At 50.8% G+C, this 19186-nt stretch overlaps 1 protein-coding gene across 1 annotated transcript in view; it reads right to left on the reverse strand.

Moving 5' to 3' along the window:
- The window catches only part of LOC123454045 (probable RNA-binding protein 19), a 28169-nt gene extending 9218 nt beyond the window's left edge, over positions 1-18951 (reverse strand). Inside the window, 14 exon segments of the mRNA XM_045132115.1 lie at positions 62-158; positions 491-609; positions 1287-1417; positions 3381-3584; positions 4301-4372; positions 6131-6209; positions 9821-9901; positions 10309-10577; positions 11282-11459; positions 11569-11607; positions 11768-11796; positions 11799-11877; positions 12742-12924; positions 18854-18951. Coding sequence (XP_044988050.1) covers positions 62-158; positions 491-609; positions 1287-1417; positions 3381-3584; positions 4301-4372; positions 6131-6209; positions 9821-9901; positions 10309-10577; positions 11282-11459; positions 11569-11607; positions 11768-11796; positions 11799-11877; positions 12742-12924; positions 18854-18889 — 1596 coding nt within the window. The 5' untranslated portion in view covers positions 18890-18951.
- Between the last annotated feature and the right edge of the window lie 235 nt (positions 18952-19186).

Consider the following 19186-nt stretch of genomic DNA (forward strand, 5'->3'; position numbering starts at 1 on the left):
AGTACACAAAGTACACACGCACGTGCACACACCCACACACACAGAGCAGTCACTCACTCACATGGTCAAACACTTGGCTCTTGGTGGCATTGTACTTCTGAGCAATGGCGTCGGCCACAGCATTCGGCCCCATGAACAGCGTGTTCCAGTTGTGAGAACTAAAGAGAGCAGGGAGCAGAATGGGGCAAAACCTCTAAGAAACGGCACCTCAGCCCGCTTGCCTGAGCCCCTCTCTTCCTCTCCTTGTGTGGGCCCTGAAGCCCAGGAGGCTGGCAGGACTTGAGTCTCCCACCTTCCAGCCCTGACTGGCAATCTGGGGGGTGCTACTTCTGCTCTCCTCAGGTAGCGCACAGGTAAACTGAGGCTCTGGAAGGTGAGGAACTAGGTTCACGAGAAAGAATCAAAGAACCCAGGCGCCTCAGAAAGTCAGGGCCGAGGGCACCAGATGCTGGGACGGGGGCTCAGGGACCCACTGAGGGGTGACAAGGACCTGGAGCTGTTGGCTTTGTCCTTGGCTTCCTTCTTCTTCTTGTACGAGGAGCCTGCGGTGTCAGCATCCTGGCTGGCTTCTTTCTTGATGGTGGACGGCAGGACGTGGAGCATCCTGCCCTGGAGGAAGAGGAAGAAGTACGCAGGCGCTGCTCTGTGTCATCAGCTTCAGCTACAAGTGCACTGGGTCTTCAGAAGACCCTGACTATTGTGACATATAATGTCAGCAGAATGACCAGGGGTCACTTAGTCCGTGTGGCACAGGGACCTGTCACTATGGAAAGGACAGCTGACCCCACCACATGAAGGAAACTTTTGTCACAAGCCACACTTGCAGCACCCCATCCTGTCTCTCATATTAGCTCCACACAGGTGGGTACCATAAGGACAGCCATAAGCCATGAATGAAGCCAGGGGCAGATGAGAAGGCAGCCCAGTGTTGGGGACAAGTGCCATGCACGACACTGAGAGAAGTAGGTAAGAGCCTCATCCACCCTACGAGAAGCTTCAGCACGCCCCAGCCATCACCCTTGCTGCTTCTTCCTCTGGCCAAGCATTGCTCCTAGAGGCCACGACAAGCTTCATCAGTCACCAAGATTCTGTGAGGACATACTGTGCGCTTGGCACATTCAGGTGCTAATGACAGTGAAGGGCAGTCTAGAGCCCTGCCCTCAGGGATCTTCTAGCAGCCCGCGTGAGGCGACAGTGTGGCAGGTGGACACATGTACACTCATACATAGTCGTTCTTGCTCACCTAAGTACAGGGCAGCGGCCCAGCCAGCTCTGAGCCAACTTACCTGGAACACCTGCCCGTCCACGTCGGCATAGGCCTTCACAGCGTGCTCAGGAAACATGTAGGTGACAAAGGCAAAGCCTTTGGGCTTCTTGGTCAGGCTGTCGATGGGGTAGTGGAGCTCTGACAGGGGCCCTGAGGGTGGGAGAAGCATCTGGTATTGGGCTGCTGAGTCAAGCTGTCCCGAGTGCTGGTGGATGGGAGAGCTGGGGCTGGCCCTGCAATAGGTTGGATCTCAGACCATCAAATGGCTGCTCTAGATTAGTGAGGCTGCCAGCTCACAAGAAGGTGATGGTGAGTGCCACACATGACACCAATTAGGGCAAAGGTTCTATGTGTCTACCTCCAGAGAAGGGGTGGGAAGATGGAGATGCCAGGCTGCATCCCAGCTCTGCTACCTGCCCAGGTGAGGCCTACCTGGGCAAGTCACTCAATCTGCACAAGTCTGTTTCCTCACCTGTAAGACACCCTGCGAGTTCCTGGTTCACAGAGCAGCTGTGGGGCAAGCTGAGGTGATACGTGGGAAGTACTCAACTGTGCCCCCTACAGGCAATGCCGTGTATTTGCCATGACATCACCACACTGCACACATGCACGTGCTCTATGGTGGTTCCTCCTCTGAACACAAAGTATGACCATACTCCACCCTCTAGGCTCTGTTTTACCAAAAGGACACGCACAGCCTAGATGACCCATCTCCCTATGGCCATCAGGGGGACCAGCCTGTGCTAAAAGACCCATATAACAGGACAGCAGTGGACAGGCTTAGAGGTCACACCACCTTCTCTGCTCTTGGGTCCTACACAGAAGCCTCCTCAGCCCTCTTGCCTCTGATCCTCCACGTCCAGGCCAGCCTCACAACAACCATGGGGGAGCTGCAGAGATGGGTTACCAGTTAAAGTGCTTGCCTGAAAAGCCTAAGGCCCCAGGTTCCATTCCCCAGTACCCATGTAAGCCAGATGCACAAGGTGGTGCAAGTATGGAGTTGGTTTGCAATGGCTGGAGGCTCTGGCATGCCTGTTCTCTAACTAAAAACAAAGAAGAGCCACAGGGTAGCACTGCAGAGGTTCTGGTAGCCTCACGGCCTCAGCCCATGCGGAGTCCCACTGCTCTTCTGTGTAGTAACTATAACCACATGGACCTGTGTGGCCACGTTGAATAGTGGGCCACTGAGTTTGGGGCCTGGAAAGTCAGAAAAGTGGGTTGGGGTGTGTCTCGGTCACAAGAGTGCCTGCCTGACACGTGCAAGGCCCTGGGTTCTAGCCCCAAAACTATCACCAGAACAAAAGGAAACCAGCCCTGACTGCCAGTTTATTTGGCTGCCCACTTTGAGAACAGCATGGGCTATAATGCATCATGAGTTCAAGGCAAGGTCAGCACAGGCTTTATAGCAAGATCCTATAGCCCCTGGAAAAGATTTTTAATATTGTATTTACGTATTTATTTGTATTTATGTATTTATTTGACAGAGATAAGAAGAGAGACAGAATGGGCATGCCAGGGCCTCTAGCCACTGCAACTGAACTCCAGATGCATGAGGCACCATGTGCATCTGGCTTATGTGGGTCCTGGGGAATCGAACCTGGGTTCTTTGGCTTTGCAGGCAAGTGCCTTAACCACTAAGCCAGCCCTCCTGCCATCCAAAAACACTTTTAAAAATATTTTTTGACAACTTCCAAAATTATAAATAATACCCCATGGTAATTCCCTCCCTCGCCTCACTAAAAAAGATTTTTAAAAAGCCTTTAGGGTAGGAGAAATGGCTTAGTAGTTAAGGCACCTGCTGTGAAGCCTTAGGACCCAAGTTTGATTCTCCAGTACCCACGTGGTGCATGCATCTGGAGTTGTTTGCAGTGACTGGAGGCCCTGGCATGCCTACTTTCTCAACCTGCCTCTTTCCCTCAAATAAATAAATTTTTTCAAGGCCTTTAGACAGCAAAGTGAAGATCTCAGGTAACCACTCCTCTCCTGGCTCCACGCCGAGGATGACACCTACTCAGAGCTGAGGCATTAGCAAACCCAGGACAGGCAGGGCCAGCAGGCCTCGTTAAGAGCAGCAGCAGCCCCAAAGTAGTGGAGAGAGATGCCATGCACCCACCATAGGCAGAGAAGAGTGTCTCCAGGTCCTCCTCAGAGCTGGTATAGGACAGGTTGCGTACGAAGAGTCTCCCTGAGTCAGCCAGATCCTCCTCCTCCTCATGCTCCCCAAGGGTGCGGCCCTGCCAGACTTTGGTGTTGCTCTTTGGGAGTCCCTGGGCCGTGGGAACCTGCTTCTCCCTGAACACTTCAATGTAGCGTCCACCTGTACGAGAGCAGGGGTCAGGACTTTGGGGGATCTGGAATGGCCAGAACCTCCTGGCTCGGTGGCTGGTGATAGCTGGCTGTGCCCTGGGCTTTGGGACCTCTCATCCTTCCAGTCAACCCTGAGGAGTCTGCCGGGGCCTGTCATGCACAGGATGCAGCCGCTGGGCCTGTCATGGCACTGCTGGGCCCATGTGACAACCCAACATGGGAGGAGCTGGTGAACTGGTACACGCACCCCTCCAGGTGCCTGATCCAGCTTCAGTCAGTACTCATCCCCCCCCCCCCACCTCACTGTGCCCAGACTCACTAGCGGACCCCTGTGGGCCCCATCTCCCTTAGTGGTCTGCGGCTGCACTGAGCCACTGTCCATGCCAGAGACAGGCAAAGACTGTGTCCTACCAACTTGCTGCCCCTCTGCCCAGTACGCTGTCCCAGGAGGCCAGGGCAGGACAAGCCAGTTAGAGGTGTGCCTCCTGAGCCCTGCCCTACTCTGCCTGTTTCTTCTGTGACTTCCTCTGGGTCAGTGCACTGGTGCAGCTCCCCAGGGCAGGGGCTGCGGACTCTCTGCTCCCTGCTGGGTCCCTGGGGCCACTGTCTGGCAGAGAGGAGGGTTAGACAGCAACACGTGACGCTGATGTAGGCCCGCAAGACTGCTCTGTGACTCAGGTCGGGTGTGACCACACCTGGTGCACTCAGAGGACACGCAATACTTACCCATGTATTCCCGGTTGCATTTCAGAGCTTTCTTCACTTCCTCTTCACTGCTTAAATCCACAAAGATGTACCCTGAGAAAGGACAGACAGGCGAGTGTGGCTCTGCGCACCATGGGGGTGTCCTAGGTGCTGACCTCCAGGCTGCTCCACCTGCCCCAGTCATGCTTCCTCAGAAAAGCTTCAGACTGGGTGTCCTGGCTTTATGGATGCTGTGGGTTCTAGGAGCCAGCAATAGCGCCCTTTCTGCCCATCCCAACCTCACCCCACTCCTGACATTCTCTGGAGAAGCGTCAAAGGTGGCTGTGCTGAGACCCAATTCTGCACGGCAAAGGCCACCTCCACAACCAGTCTGTGGTGCTCAGAAATGGCAGCCGGAGAGTCCTTCCTGAGGGGAGCTTGACCTTGGGAGGCAGCTGAGCAGGGTCACATACCCCTTTCTTGAAGCAGCTATGAGACATGCCAAGGCCCATGGCTATCTGACCACAAGAGTGAAACTCAGTCCAAAGTGCACGCATTTTCTGTATGAGCTGCAGGACTTTTCTGGGCATCGCCTTTCCCGTTCTCAGGCAGCCACATCTGCCTATGAGAAACGATGGGCTCTACCCAGGCTTGAGCACACACTCACTGCTGTCCCTGCCTGCCCCAGCCTGCCTCCTCGCTAGCTACCTGGCAGCCATGTCTGCTACCCTCACGAGCCACGCAAAGCTGGTGCGCTGCAGCGCTAGGCCCTCAAGCTGCTCTCTTGCTCCACAGCTACTTCCTGCTCCCCATTTGCTCTCTCAAGGGCCCTGAGCCAGGGCCGCAGCCATCAGCAGCAGCTGACTGTACAATATAACAACAGCTTCCAAAGAGTGGATGATGGGGCCAGCATGGCTCTAAATATTAACTTGCTCCTCACAACTGGGTGACAAGTGTCTGTCCATGCACAAAGGTACCGAGGTTGGCCCTCTATCCAAGTTCGCAGGGCTCCTAAGTGGCCAGCCTGGGATGGAGCCTCTCCTCTACCTCACCGCGCACTCTCTGCAGGAAGAGTCAGGATGGCTGAGCACATTGGCCTGGTACATGGTACGTTAAAGCCAAGAGTGAAATGAATGGAACCACGGGAAGGTGCTTAGACCATCCCCAGTGCACAAGCACCTTCCTCCCCACTGCTCTGTCCAAACGGCCTCTTCCTGCCAAGGACAATAAACCACTTTTTTCCCAATGAGCATAATGGCTGTGCTGAACTGGAATGTGGTGGGTACTGTCAACTGATGGCAGCCTCTGTCCAGCAGCCATGGTGCTCTTGAGGAAGGTGTACGCGCGCCCCAGCCAGGGATGCTCAGGGCCGGTGCACCCGGCCTCCTGCTGCTACTCGCGGCTCAGGGTTAACACGAGACAGACAGCCGCAGGCACACCACTCACTCACATGAAGCCTCGCAGGGCTCTTGGGCGCAGAATCTTTCTAGCACTACTTTCCCTCAAGTACTAACACGCCCCATCTCCTCTTCCCAGTCGTATCACACACAGGCCAACCAGGAAAGGGTCACGCTTTCTATAAAGGGCTCATAGAAGAAAAAGAAGGGAGATGTGCATCTACCTCACGCGCCTGTTGCTGAAAAGAGCGGAAACAGTTCGTGCATGACACTCACTTACAAATGGCGCCGCTCACAGAACCAGGAAGGCAGAAGCAGGGATGAGACGGACCCTTGTCCTGACGTGCTAACCACATCTACCAGACTGGAGCCACAGACAGAAGACAGTCATCCTTACAGCTTCTCCCTTCCTCGGCAGCCCCAGCTTCCCAATGTACAGCTGCTTCTCTAGCACACCTGAGAAGGAACATCTCACCTGTTTTGTTCCCGTGAGCGTTTCTCACTATTCGAATGGCCACTGGCTTCAGGGGTGCCAGGAATTCCTTAACATTTTTCTGCAAGAAGGAGAGAATTTCCCTTTGTATATTCCCCCCCCAAACAAAATAATTCATCAGAGATATTAAATAACATAATTCTCAAGTATTTTATCTTAGAATTCGCAATTTTTTGATAACTGGGATAGAGATGCAGCTCAATAGCAGAGCTCTTGCTTAGCTAACAAAGGCCCTGAGTCCCCATCCCAATACCTTGACCACAAACAACAAGAATTAAGAAGAAGTACTTACAGGGTATGGTGGCACACACCTTTAATCCCAGCACTTGGGAAGCAGAGGCAGGAGGTTCACTGTGAGTTAAAGGCCACCCAGAGACTACGTGGTGAATTCGAAGTCAGCCTGGGCTAAAGGAAAACACTACCTCAAAAGAAAAAAGTAGTACTCGAGGGGCTGGAGAGATGGCTCAGCAGCTAACGGTGCTTGCTTGCAAAGCCTGCCAGTTCAGGTTCAATTTCCCAGCTACTCATGTGAAGCCAGATGGGCACTTGTTTGCAGTGGAAGAGATCCCAGTGTACCCATACCCCCTCTCCGCCCCCCACCCCACATATGCGCACAAATAAATAAATAAAAAAAATCTGTTTTGAAAAAGTACTTGAGGGAGCCAGGGGTGGTGGGGCACACCTTTACTCCCAGCACTCAGGAGGCAGAGGTAGGAGGATTGCCATGAGTTCAAGGCCAGCCTGAGACTACATAGGAAGTTCCAGGTCAGCCTGGGCTAGAGTGAAACCCTACCTCAAAAAACTAAAATGAAAACCAAAACCAAAAAAAAAGGGACTTGAGAGTTGGAGAGATGGGTCAGTGGTTAAGGCACTTGCCTGCAATGTCTAGGACCCAGGTTTGATTCTCCAGGACCCACGTAAGCCACATGCACAAGGTGGTGCGTGTGCCTGGAAATCATTTGCAGTGGCTGGAGGCCCTGATTTGCCCATTCCCTATATTCCTCTTTCCCTCTCTCACAAATAAGTATTTAAAGAAAAAGCACTTGAGGCCCAGTAAGCCAAATACCACATGTTCTCTTTCATATGTGGATCCTAGTTAGGAATGTTTAGACTTGTGAGTTGAAGTAAAAATCAGTGGCAGAGGCCTCTAAGCTAGAAAGGGAGGGAGGAGAGGGGAGGACTGAAGGGGATGGTATTGTATATATGTAAGTAGAAGAACAGATTACCGGGGAATGGACTAAGCGAGGTCAGAGAATGAGACTGAGTAAAGGATAGGTGTGGGGGAAGGGTTATTCAAAATCTAAGATGGTATGAATAAGCCATATGTAAACCTACTTTTTTGGACAATGGCACACCCAAAAGCCATAGATTGTTACTAGTAAAATTGCAGTGCCAGGGATGGAACACCTTCCAGTGATTTGTTGGCCACAGCGGTCCTTGTTACCCCCCAAAATATTATAGGCCATTGCCAATGCTCTTGGTTTCCCACCAGGAATATATGGAAAGACCCTACTGCTGAAGACTCCATATTCTTGGACTACAAGACCACTGACAAATCAAGCTGGAGCTGAGCTGAAAACCTACCTGTTGACCAGCCAACAGAAAACTGGAAAAAGCTATGCTGCATGCAGCTCCATGGGAGACAGAAGTCATCAGTGTAGATAAACAACAGTGGACACTGCAAGCCTTAGGTTTGGCCAGCTAGGCCAAATGAGCCAACAGGTGCAATAGTGGCATCTCTGTTATGGTGGAAACCAGCTGCTCTCTAATTGTACTAGAGGTCCACTCCACGGGAGAGAATACACCCTTGGTATTGAAAACCTACTCAAAAGCCGATGGTGGGGGAAGGTCATGAGTCCTAATGGTGTAACACCTGCTGGTGTCTGGCTAAATGCATATATTATGCTCATCAAACTGGCCTGTAAGCACTTTTTAAAAGATTTTTTAAAATACTGTATTTATTACTTGAGAGAGAAAGGGAATGAGACAGAGAGATGGGGGGGGGGGACGGAAAAAAAATGGGCACACATTGCCACTAGCCAGGGCAAACTAACTCCAGACACATGGGCCACCTTGTGCATCTGGCTTTATGTAGGTACTAGGGAACTGAACCTGGACCCTTTGACTTTGCGGGCAAGTGCCTTAACTGCTAAGTTATTTCTCCAGCCCTGTAATCACTTTTCTTAATATTCACACCCACATACCAATGCTACTCTCACTTTTGGTTAAGAAGCTTCTTTTTTCAGATGGCAGTGATCTCTGGGATGGCTCAAAAGGTACCACAGTACTGAAAAGAAGCAAAAGAGGAGTGCTCAGCACAGAACATCTCTATCACACCTTCCAAGGCTCAGGGCTCATTGCAGAAGAGGTGGTGGAAAGAATGTAAGAGCCACAGCTAGGCATGGTGGAGCACATCTTTAATCCCAGCACTGGGGAGGTAGAGGGAGGAGGAGTACCCTGAGTTCAAGGCTACCCTGATACTACACAGTCAATTCCAGGACAGCCTGGGCTGGAGCGAGACCCTACCTCAAAACAAAACAAAACAAAACAAAACAGGGCTGGAGGGATGGCTTAGTGGTTAAGGTGTTTGCCTACAAAGCCAAAGGACCCAGGTTCGATTCCCCAGGACCCACATTAGCCAGATGCACAAGGGGGCGCATGTATCTGTAGTTCATTTGCAGTGGCTGGAGGCCCTGGCATGCCCATTCTCTCACTCTCTCCTTCTTTCTCTGTCAAATAAATAAATAAATAAATAAATCAAACAAAAGAAAGTAAGAGCCAAAGGAAGGGTAGGAATGCTTACAATACAATGTACCAGACACAAAATGGCCTGGATTTCTATGACCTCACAGTGCCTGTTACGACCTACACAAGACTTCATAATAGGAGGAAAATACGATGACATCAAAACAAAATAGAGGGGCTGGAGAGATGGTTTAGTGGTTGACGTGCTTGCCAGTGGACCCTAAGGACCCAGGTTCAATTCTCCAGGTCCCATGTAAGCCAGATGCACAGGGTGGCACATGCGTCTGGAGTTCATTTGCATCGGGTAAATGCCCTGGTGTGCCCATTCTCTCTGTCTCCTGCCCCTTTCTGTCTCAAATAAAAAAGAGAGACTATTTTGGGGGGGGGGGGTATCATGGAACATGGATTTATGATAGGGAAGTAAGGGAGGGGAGGGAATTATCATGGTTTATTGTCTATAATCATGGAAGTTGTCAATAAGTTTTAAAAAAAGAAAAAGTGCTTGACAATTTTGAAACATCTATGAAGCCGTCAATACTATTGTTTGTCTGGTTGTCTTTTCTTTTTTTTTTTTTTTTTGAGATAGGGTCTTGCTAGTGGCTTAAACTGGCTTCAAACTAGAGATCCTCCTGCCTCAGTCTCCTGAGTACTGGGCTTACAGGTGTGCAATATCATGGCTGGCTTAATTCTTCGAAATAACATTTCCCCTCATTTTTGGGTACCAATTAGAGAATCCAGTCCAGTATTTGTATGTATGCATGCATGTCTCCTCTGATGGAAATGAGTCTTCTCGTAGCCACCCAACTCCCTACTGTTTTGATGCCTAAATGTTATCAGATCTCAGATACCTCTTCCTTCTAGTTCACGGCCCCAACTGATTCTGGCACCCTCCACCTCCTCTCTGATCCTTCCCCAAGGGTTCCATACCTCGGTGACGTTGAACGGGGCTCCTCGTAGCTTCACAGTGTAGGGAGTGGTGGGATCCTTCTGGTGGGCTGGTTTCCCTGCCTGAGTTATGGACAAGAACAAGGAGGAATGGCCAGTAAGCAGCTGTCACAGCAGATGATGGCATGGATACCCTGGTATAGAAAGGGGTGTCTGCGCCAGGGGGAGCTAGACACACTGGAGCTAACGACTCACTGTGAACCAAGCCCAGGCAGAGGTCGAGGCAACAGTGACAGAGCCTCCAATGCTCACAAGAGGGCTGTGCACTGAGCCCAGCAAGCCGCAGGCACAGCAATGCAGGAGCCCTAGATTTGGTGACACCTGCAATGCTGACGCAGAGCCTCCTCGTGCCGCACTGTGCCCAGCACCTTTCATGTCCACCTGAGCAGTGCGATTCCACAGGGAGACTACAGGAACCAGGGAAAACCCAGGCTGGTCTCTTGCCTCACCGCCCAGACTCACACACACACCTTGTCTGCAGCCTCCTGAGGCCTTCTGCTCCCAGGCAGGGATCCCTGGCTTGCACACTCCTGCTTGGCTGGAGCAGCAGGGGAGCCCTCCTCTTCCTCCTCCTCCTCGGACTCACTGCCTTCGTCACAGTTCACTGCCTCGTCTTCACTGTCCTCGTCCTCCTCCCCTTCTGAGGAGGACACCTCAGCTTGCACCATCTTGGATTTCAGGTAGTCCATGTCTGACAGCTCCTTCTGCACAGCTGCCTTTGGCTGCAGGCCTTGTTCCTCTGGAGAAAGGAGACCAGCAACCTCAGAGCGCAAGCCAAGACCTGCACCAGCTGAGGGTAGGCTACCAACTCAGGAATGGCTGGAGGTGACACACCTACCACACGCAACCCCAGTGAACCCTCTGAGAAGCAATGCCGATGGCACCAACACCCAATGGAGTTAATGCCTGACGGCACTACCCAGGCTGCAGAAGACTTGGCATTGTGTGTGCCACCCACCAAGAGTGCCATGGCTCTCTGCTACCAGCCTGGCCTTCTCCACAACCTCCTTTACATGTTATCTTTGTTTATTCATTAAGAAAAGAAAAATTAGCTGGGCGTGGTGCCGCACGCCCTTAATCCCAGCACTCAGGAGGCAACGGTAGGAGGATCGCTGTGAGTTTCAGGCCAGCCTGAGACTACACAGGTCAGCCTGGGCTAGAGCGAAACAAGATCCCCCCACTGCAAAAAATAATAATAATAAATATCTTGTGTATGTGGAAGTGAGCGTCATGAACGTGCATATGCAGTGCTCAATGAAGACTGGCCCAGTGACAGGCAGTGACAGGAACTGCCTGGGCATACCTGCAGGTGGGCTGCTTACCCTGCTGAGAACTTGAGGGCAGCGACCACCTGGCCCACCCAGAGGCCCATCAGCCCAAGGCTAGACACAGGCCTGTGGGCATGCCAGGTGTGCCTCTGGCCCCGGGCACACCCCCCCTCACCTTCTTGCTCCTCCTCGCTCTGCTGCCCGGAGGCGGAGTCAAAGTTCAGATAGTCACTGGCTGGCTTGTTCTTCCCTTTCGGGGGCTCAGTGTCCAGAGCATCGTTGGCCCACGTGGCCACCTGGGCCCTGTTCTGGTGAATGGACAGGAACTCCTGGAAGTCGCCATCTTCCTTCAGCTATGGGGAAGAGGGAGAAGAGGCGAGAGGATTTAGGCAGAGCTCAGCCCCTCTAGCCCACCTTCTCTCAACTCCGTGTGGCCTTCCGTCTCGGTCACAAGATGCTCACCTTCTCCAGTTCGCTTGGCACTATTTTCTTGCTGTGGTCCTGGAAGCAGAAGGCAGGCACTGAAGGTCACAGTGGGGAAGGGGACAGAAGCGCATCGCCCTAGGTGGGCCCACTTTCTGGAACCACCCAAGAGAGTCTTGCTTCTCTCCCAGTGAGACCACCCTGCCAGCAGGCACAGGGCTGGGGGAGCACCGCGTACTTTCTTAGCATCTGGGGGAACAGAGTCGTGGATGGCTGCTTGGCCTGGCTGGGTTTCTGGGCATGTTTGCTCCAGGCTTCATCAGATCTCCAAGACTTGCAGAACTCTACCTGTGTGTGAGAGAGGGAGATTTCCACACCTGCTGTGGCACCAGGCTGCCTTTCAGTACCTGGAATTCAGGTTCTATAGTTGCCACTGTTTTGCTGAGTCACCTGAGGCAAATTAATGTCAACCCCAGCCTTGACTTCAGCCACCAATTCCTGGGTCACCTCCACATGATGGGTCAAAACAAGACCTCACTAGTACCATGTGGCTCAGTGGAGGTGCTGTGGCCCATCACTGGGCTCTGAATACTCACGCTCGTGCCCACGTTAGTGCGGCTCTTGCCTCTGGCAGACGAGCTGCTTGCTGCAGTCGGCAGTGACTACTGGGGAGACTGAACACCTGTCCAAGCGCCGAGAATGAGTGACTGCGGCGTGCTCACGGCTAAGTGAGACACCGGTCAAGCCCTCTAAGGCTCAGGGAGCGCTGAGGAAGAGGTGGTGGAAAGGATGTCAGAGCCAAAGGACTGAGGGCGGGGGGCTGCGGAAAGCTGCCTTCAGACATGACGTGGCCGTGGCACTCGTGACCTCTCAGCAGCTGACATTACCTGCACCAGACCGGCACAACGTGGGGCCCATCATGGGTGATGAAGGGGGAAAAAGTGACTTCAAAATAGAGGAGGACTAGTTGGAAAGAAGGGTTCAGTGGAAGGGGGACAAAAGAAGGTACTGGAAGGCCATTATGATCAAGATACACGATATACATGTATGCAAATTTTCAGTAAGTTTTAAAAAAAAGCTCTCAAGCAATTCTCAGCCGCTTGAAAATTTGTGTACTGAAGGAAGCCAGCCTTGGGACGTGAATGCTGAGTGTAAGACCAAGTGGCATCAGTGTCGATGGCCAGGTAAGGGTTAAGACCCTCCCAGACTCACTGTGATCCGGGACGTGTCGATAAAGCTCCTGTTGAAATGGCTCAGCGCTGCCTGGGCCTCTTCCTCAGACTTGAAGCCAATAAAACCAAACTTGCGGAACTTGCCATCTTTGGTGAACTTCAGGCTGCAGTCGGTCAGCGTGCCGAAGGCGGCGAAAAGCTGCCGGAAACGCTCTGCCTTCATCTAGGGTAGAGGGTGTCATGAGGAAGGAACCCAGTCCCCAGAGCAAAGGGACAAAGAGCAAACAGGCTGGAAATCCAAATGCCCCAGGATTCTCCAAGGCGACCAGAGGGGAACAGGTGGTAAAGTGTGCTTTCCTAAGAGGCCAGGTCCCAGCTTTGAACCTGACATCAGCTGTGGGACCTTGAGCAGGCCTATTCCCTAACTGAGGAGGAAAGGAGACCCAGGGTGGGGGACAATGCCCTCACCCTGCCCTACAGGGCCTGCCGCAAGGACAGGATCAATTACAGCATTGGCAATATGGTGGGACACGGCAGGTGCCTAACCAAGGCTTGTCAAAATAATTAAGTGAGAGGCTGGGGAGATGGCTCAGCAGTTAAAGGCACTGGCTTGCAAGCCTGCTGGCGTGAGTTCGATTCCCCAGCATCTTACTGCACCTTTGTCAATGGGAGGCACAGCCAGGGGCATCTGGGAGCTTGTGGGCCAGAGGGACTAACACAGCACTGACAAAACAGCAGCAGAGTCTGTCACATGAAAAAGATGAAAAAAAGGGACAAAACACCCTGAGGTTATCCTCTAACCACCACATGAGTACCACGAACCCCTCTAACACACGCACATAAAAAAGCTGGGTGTGGTGGCACAGGCCTTTAATCCCAGCACTGGGGAGGCACAGGTAAGAGGATCACCATGAGTTGGAGGCCACCCTGAGACTACACAGTGAATTCCACCTCAGCATGAGCTAGAGTGAAACTCTGCCTTGAAAAACCAAATAAACAAATAAATAAAGACAGACAGACAGACAGACAGACAGACAGAAAGAAAGAAAGAGGGTAAGTAAGTTAGGGCTAGTGACATGGCTCAGAGGTTAAGGCACTTGCCTGTAAAGCCTAAAGACTTCGGCTCAATTCCCCAGTAGTACTCACATAAAACCTGATGTATAAAGTCCCACGTGCATGTGAAGTTCGTTTGCAGTGGCCAGAGGCCCTAGCACACCTATCTGTCTCTGCTTGCAAATAAATAAAAATGTATTTTAAAAAATAAAGTGACTGAATATGGTAAACTATATAAATGCTGACTGTGGAGGAGAATAATAGGGGCCACCAAAGATGCCCACATCCTGATCCCCAGAAAATGATTACGTTATATACACGATATATATGAAGCCCTGGCTGGCCTTGAACTAGAGATCTTCTGCCCTCCCACCCCAGTCGAGTTCAGAGATTGCTGGTGTGGTCAAGCAACTGCAAAAAGGTTTTGCAAAAGTGATTAGTAATTTTTTGTGGGCTGAAGAGATGACTTAGTGGTTAAGGCAGTTGCCTGCAAAGCCAAAGGACCCAGGTTCAATTCCCCAGGACCAATGTAAGCCAGATACACAAGGTGGCACATGCATCTAGAGCTCATTTACAGCAGCTGAAGGCACTGCCATGCCCATTCTCTCTCTCAAATAAATGAACTAATTAGTTAATTAATTTTAAAAATAAATCTTTTTGTTTATTCAAAGTAGCTAAGCTTTTCACTCTTTTTCACTGTAGCCAGGCTGACATTGACCTCACTCTGTAATCCCAGGCTGGCTTAAATCTTACCATAATAATCCTACCTTTGCCTCTCAAGGATTAAAGGTGTGTGCCACAAAGCCCGACATGATTAAGAATGACTAGAGCAGGGCACCACACCTTTAATCCCAGCACAGAAACAGAGGAAGGAGGATCATGGTGAGTTGAAGGCCACCCCGAGACTCCATAGTGAATTCCAGGTCAGCCTGGGCTAGAGTGAGACCCTACCTCAAAAAAAAAAAAAAAAAAGTCTTGACATGGGCTAGAGAGATGGCCTAGCAGTTAAGGCGTTTGCCTGCAAAGCCAAAGGACCCAGGTTCAATTCTCCAGGACCCACATAAGCCACATGTACAAGTTGACACATACATCTGGAGTTTGTTTGCAGTGGCTAGAGGACCTGGTGTGCCCATTCTCTATCTGTCCCCCAATAAATAAATAAATAACCTTTTTAACAAGGTACCCCTCTCCAGAGGCAAGCATTAAATTAAAAAAGTTAAAAAAGAAAAAAAATCTTGACATGATACACAACTATACTCTCAGCACTGGGAAGCAGAGGCAGGATGATTACATGTCTGAAGCCAGACTGGGCTACATAGCCAGACATTGTCTCAAAGCCAAACTTATTTTGGCTGTTGGTTTTGCTGAGCACCCCCTCGTCCCCACCATTTCACACACAAATCTCTCAGTTTGGGTTTAGAAAACTCAGTGAGTGGTGAAAGTAGCCTGGCTGGTATGAGGAATGATGGGAAGCTAGGAGCCAGCTCTCTGTTACTTGGGACTTTTTAAACATGTCCTCCTAAGATTACAGGTGTAGCACACTTGCCTTTGAAACAAGTTTGAAAATGCAAGAAGAACTCAGAAGCTTTGGCAACCCAGGAGGAAGTGTTCTAATGTCCTTCGTTTCCCCTTAACTAGTTCTGATCTCATCAAAATCATATAATCCTTCTGCCTTACCCCTAGAAGTAGCTGGGATTAACAAGTGTGCACCTCTCTTTTGAATTCATTTTACAGTGGAGAAAATGATATACCTGAGGTCTCCAGAATCAAGGGCTCTAACTCAGCTCAGGACAACGATTGCACTTTATTTTGTTATTTTTAAAAATATTTATTTACGGAGTCACAACACCACCAAGGGAACTGGTTCTCAGGAATAAGCCTTGTGCCATAGAAGAAAGAGACTCTGGGAAGTGGTGAGGAAGATGGACAAAGCACAGGCTGGTTGACCAACCATTCCGTTCCATGGAATAGTCGCTGAGCACTTGTATGCACTGTTTCACTTCAGGACACGGTAACCTATTACAACTTGTATTATCACTGCCGAGTGTCAGGTGATAAAATGAGCCTGGCTAACACAGCTCGCCTTGCTAACACAGCTCGTGAAAGTCAGGACATGAGCTGGTCCTGTTCAACTTCACATCAACACACCTGACCCTGAGATGGGCTGGCCATCAGCAAAGTTGGGTTTGAAATCTGACTCTTCCACTACAGCTGTGTATCTTGGAATCATTTCTGTGAAATTTTATTACAAATATGAATGATGGGCTGGAAAGATGGCTCAGCAGTTAAAGGCGCTTGTTGCAAAGCGTTAACAACTGACTTCGATTCCCCGATACCCACGTAAAGCCAGATGCCCAAGGTGGTGCATGTGTCTGGAGTTCATCTGCAGTGACAGGAGGCCCTGGCATGCCCATTCTTTCTCTCTCTGGCTTTGACACAAATAAATATTTTTCAAAAATATGAAAATACTGGGCATGGTGGAGCACGCCTTTAATCCCAGCACTTGGGAGGCGGAGATAGGATTGCTGTGAGTTCAAGACCACTCTGAGACTAATTCCAGGACAGACTGGACTAGCGTGAAAACCCTACCTCAGAAAAAGGAAATGAAGATAATACTCACGGTGAAGGATTTTGTGAATATTCAAATCTTTAGCTACATTGTACTGTCTAATGTAGCAGCCCCCGGTCATGTGAAGTACAGCTACTTAACTTGGATTGCAATGGTCTGAACTGAGTGCAAGGTGCTATAACTATAAAATATGAAATTACTGCCGGGCGTGGTGGCACATGCCTTTAATCCCAGCACTTATTAGGCAGAGGTAGGTGGATTTCTGTGAGTTCGAGGCCACCCTGAGACTACATAGTGAGTTCCAGGTCAGCCTGGACTAGAGTGAGACCCTACCCCAAACCTCCCCCCCCAAAAAAATTACTATTCAAGGATGTAAAATATCTCAATTATTTTTCATGTTCAAGATTCAGAAATTATAATACTTTTGTTATACTGGATTCAATAAGTAATTTCTGAAATTAAAAAAATTATTGTGAGGGGAGAGAGAATGCATATGTACGGGCATGCTAAGGACCTCTTGCCACGGTAAACTAACTCTATGTGTATGCGTCACTTTGTGCACCTAGCTTTTATACGAGTACTTGGGAAATGAACTTAGGCCTTCAGCTCTGCAAGCAAGCACCCTTAACTGCCAAGCCAACATCAACCCAGGCCCCTCATTTAAATTTTTTTAATAAACTTTTTTGTTTATTTTTATTTATTTATTTGAGAGCAACAGACAAAGAGAGAAAGAGGCAGATAGAGACTGAGATTGGGCGCGCCAGGGCTTCCAGCCACTGGAAAAGAACTCCAGACGCATGCACCCCCTTGTGCATCTGGCTAACGTGGGTCCTGGGGAATTGAGCAGTGAACCAGGGTCCTTAGACTTCACAGGCAAGCGCTTAACCGCTAAGCCATCTCTCCAGCCCCTCATTTAAATTTTTATTTTATTTTATGTGTTTTTGAGGCAGGTTCTCATTCTAGCCCAGTATAACCTGAAACTCAGATCTTACCACAGCCTTCAGAGCGCTGGGATTGGAGGAATGTGCCACCACACCTAGCTGTTTCTTGGAAATGAAGTACCATGTAGCTCAGGCTGCCTTCCAACTTGCTCTGTAGCTAGGAATGACTCCTGATAATTCTTCCCAAATTTCAGGATTCCAGGTGTATACCACCACACCCTACTTGATCTTATATACTACTGCACTATGTGAAATGTTTTAATCATGTCAAGGTCCTTCCCACCCAGCAAGGAAAAAAAGCTTTTTTCCTTTTCCTTTTTTTTGAGGCAGGATCTTGCTCTAGCCAAGGCTGACCTGAAATTTGCTATGTAGTCTCAGGCTGGCCTCCATCTCACAGCCATCCTCCTACCTCTCCCTCTTAAGCGCTGGGATTAAAGACCTGTGCCACTATGCCCAGCAAGGGGGAGGGGCGAATACTGGCGCACTGGGGCCTCTAGCCACTGCAAATAGACTCCAAATGCATGTGCCACCCTGTGCATCTGGCTTTACGTAGGTACTGAGTAACTGAACTAGGGTTGTTGGCTTTATAAGCAAATGCCTTTACTGTTGAGCCATCTTCCCAGCCCCAGAAAAAAAAAAATTAAGTCCAAAGCAAGAAAAGAGAAAGAGCTTTGCATTCTTTCTGAGAGATAATCCAGGAATGGCTCTTTCTATATTTGGGCATGAATCTAGTTGAGGCTCTTTATCCACGAACTTAGTGTGTAAGTATCCATGAAGAGGCAGAGGCCCTCCAGTACACATCATCTAGTCAGTCAGTCTGTCTGTCTGTCTGTCTCTCTCTCTCTCTCTCACACACACACACACACACACACACACACACATATTCACGTCATCATTTATCCAGTGTGCCTACCAAGTCCCAGGTTCTGGGCTGGGCTCTAGGCAAGCAAAATGTGTGGCTCGGTCCCCCTTCTCCACCTAATGGATAAATAGTTTAACTCCCTTCACATCACTGGACATTTCTACCTCCAGTAAAGACGAGGAAAAGCCAGGCGTGTGCATGCCTTTAATAATGTCAGCACTCAGGAGGCAGAGGTAGCAGGAGCACTGAGAGTTCGAGGCCAGAGAACAAGATCCTACCTTAACCAACCCCCTCCAAAAAAAAAAAAAAAAGACCATCGTTTGTTGTCTGTAAGTATAGAAGTTGTCAATAAAATATATATGTAAAGAGAGAGAGAGACGGGGCAGGTCCTCCGAGTCCTCTCCCCACGAGCTTTGCCCAAAAGTCCCCGAGTGCGGCAGCATTCAGTCCACCGTGGGAGGCGGGCGCTGGGTACAGGGTCCTCGAGGACCAGAGCCATCCGGCTGAGAGTCCACCAAGTCGAATACCACCACCAGCAGCAGCTGCAGCAGCAGCGCGGGCCCGGAGGTCGGGCGGAGAGGCGCCCGGGACCCGCCCCCGTGCGCTCCGCGTCTCCCGCGTCCCGGCCCTGAGCGGAAACCCCTCCCTTCTCCCGGCCGCCCCTGGCCCGGACCAGCGGATCCCGGACGGCCCACCTCAAGGGTTCAGGACCCGGATCTCCACTCACCTCATTTGGGAGGTTCTTCACGATCAATCGCGACATGACGCCGACGACCCCACGCTCCAGATGCCAGCACCAGCGCACGGCGTCCTCTCACGGCCCGCACGCCGCTCCGCTGGGCGCCGCCATCTTTACCAGGTCACGTGGCGCAGCCTCGACCCGCCCCTCCCGGAAGTGGGCGGGGCCAAACCGACCCGGCGGAGGACATCCCACCCTTAGGCCCAGGCCTGAGCGCACGGACACTGCGCAGGCGCCCTTTCTGTAGCCGCTGCAAGGCCGGGCAAAGCCTGCAGGGGGCGCGGGTTCCTAGCATCCGTGGAGTATTGCTGAAGCTGTGAG

Source organism: Jaculus jaculus, chromosome 13, assembly GCF_020740685.1.
Source record: "Jaculus jaculus isolate mJacJac1 chromosome 13, mJacJac1.mat.Y.cur, whole genome shotgun sequence".
NCBI lineage: Eukaryota > Metazoa > Chordata > Mammalia > Rodentia > Dipodidae > Jaculus > Jaculus jaculus.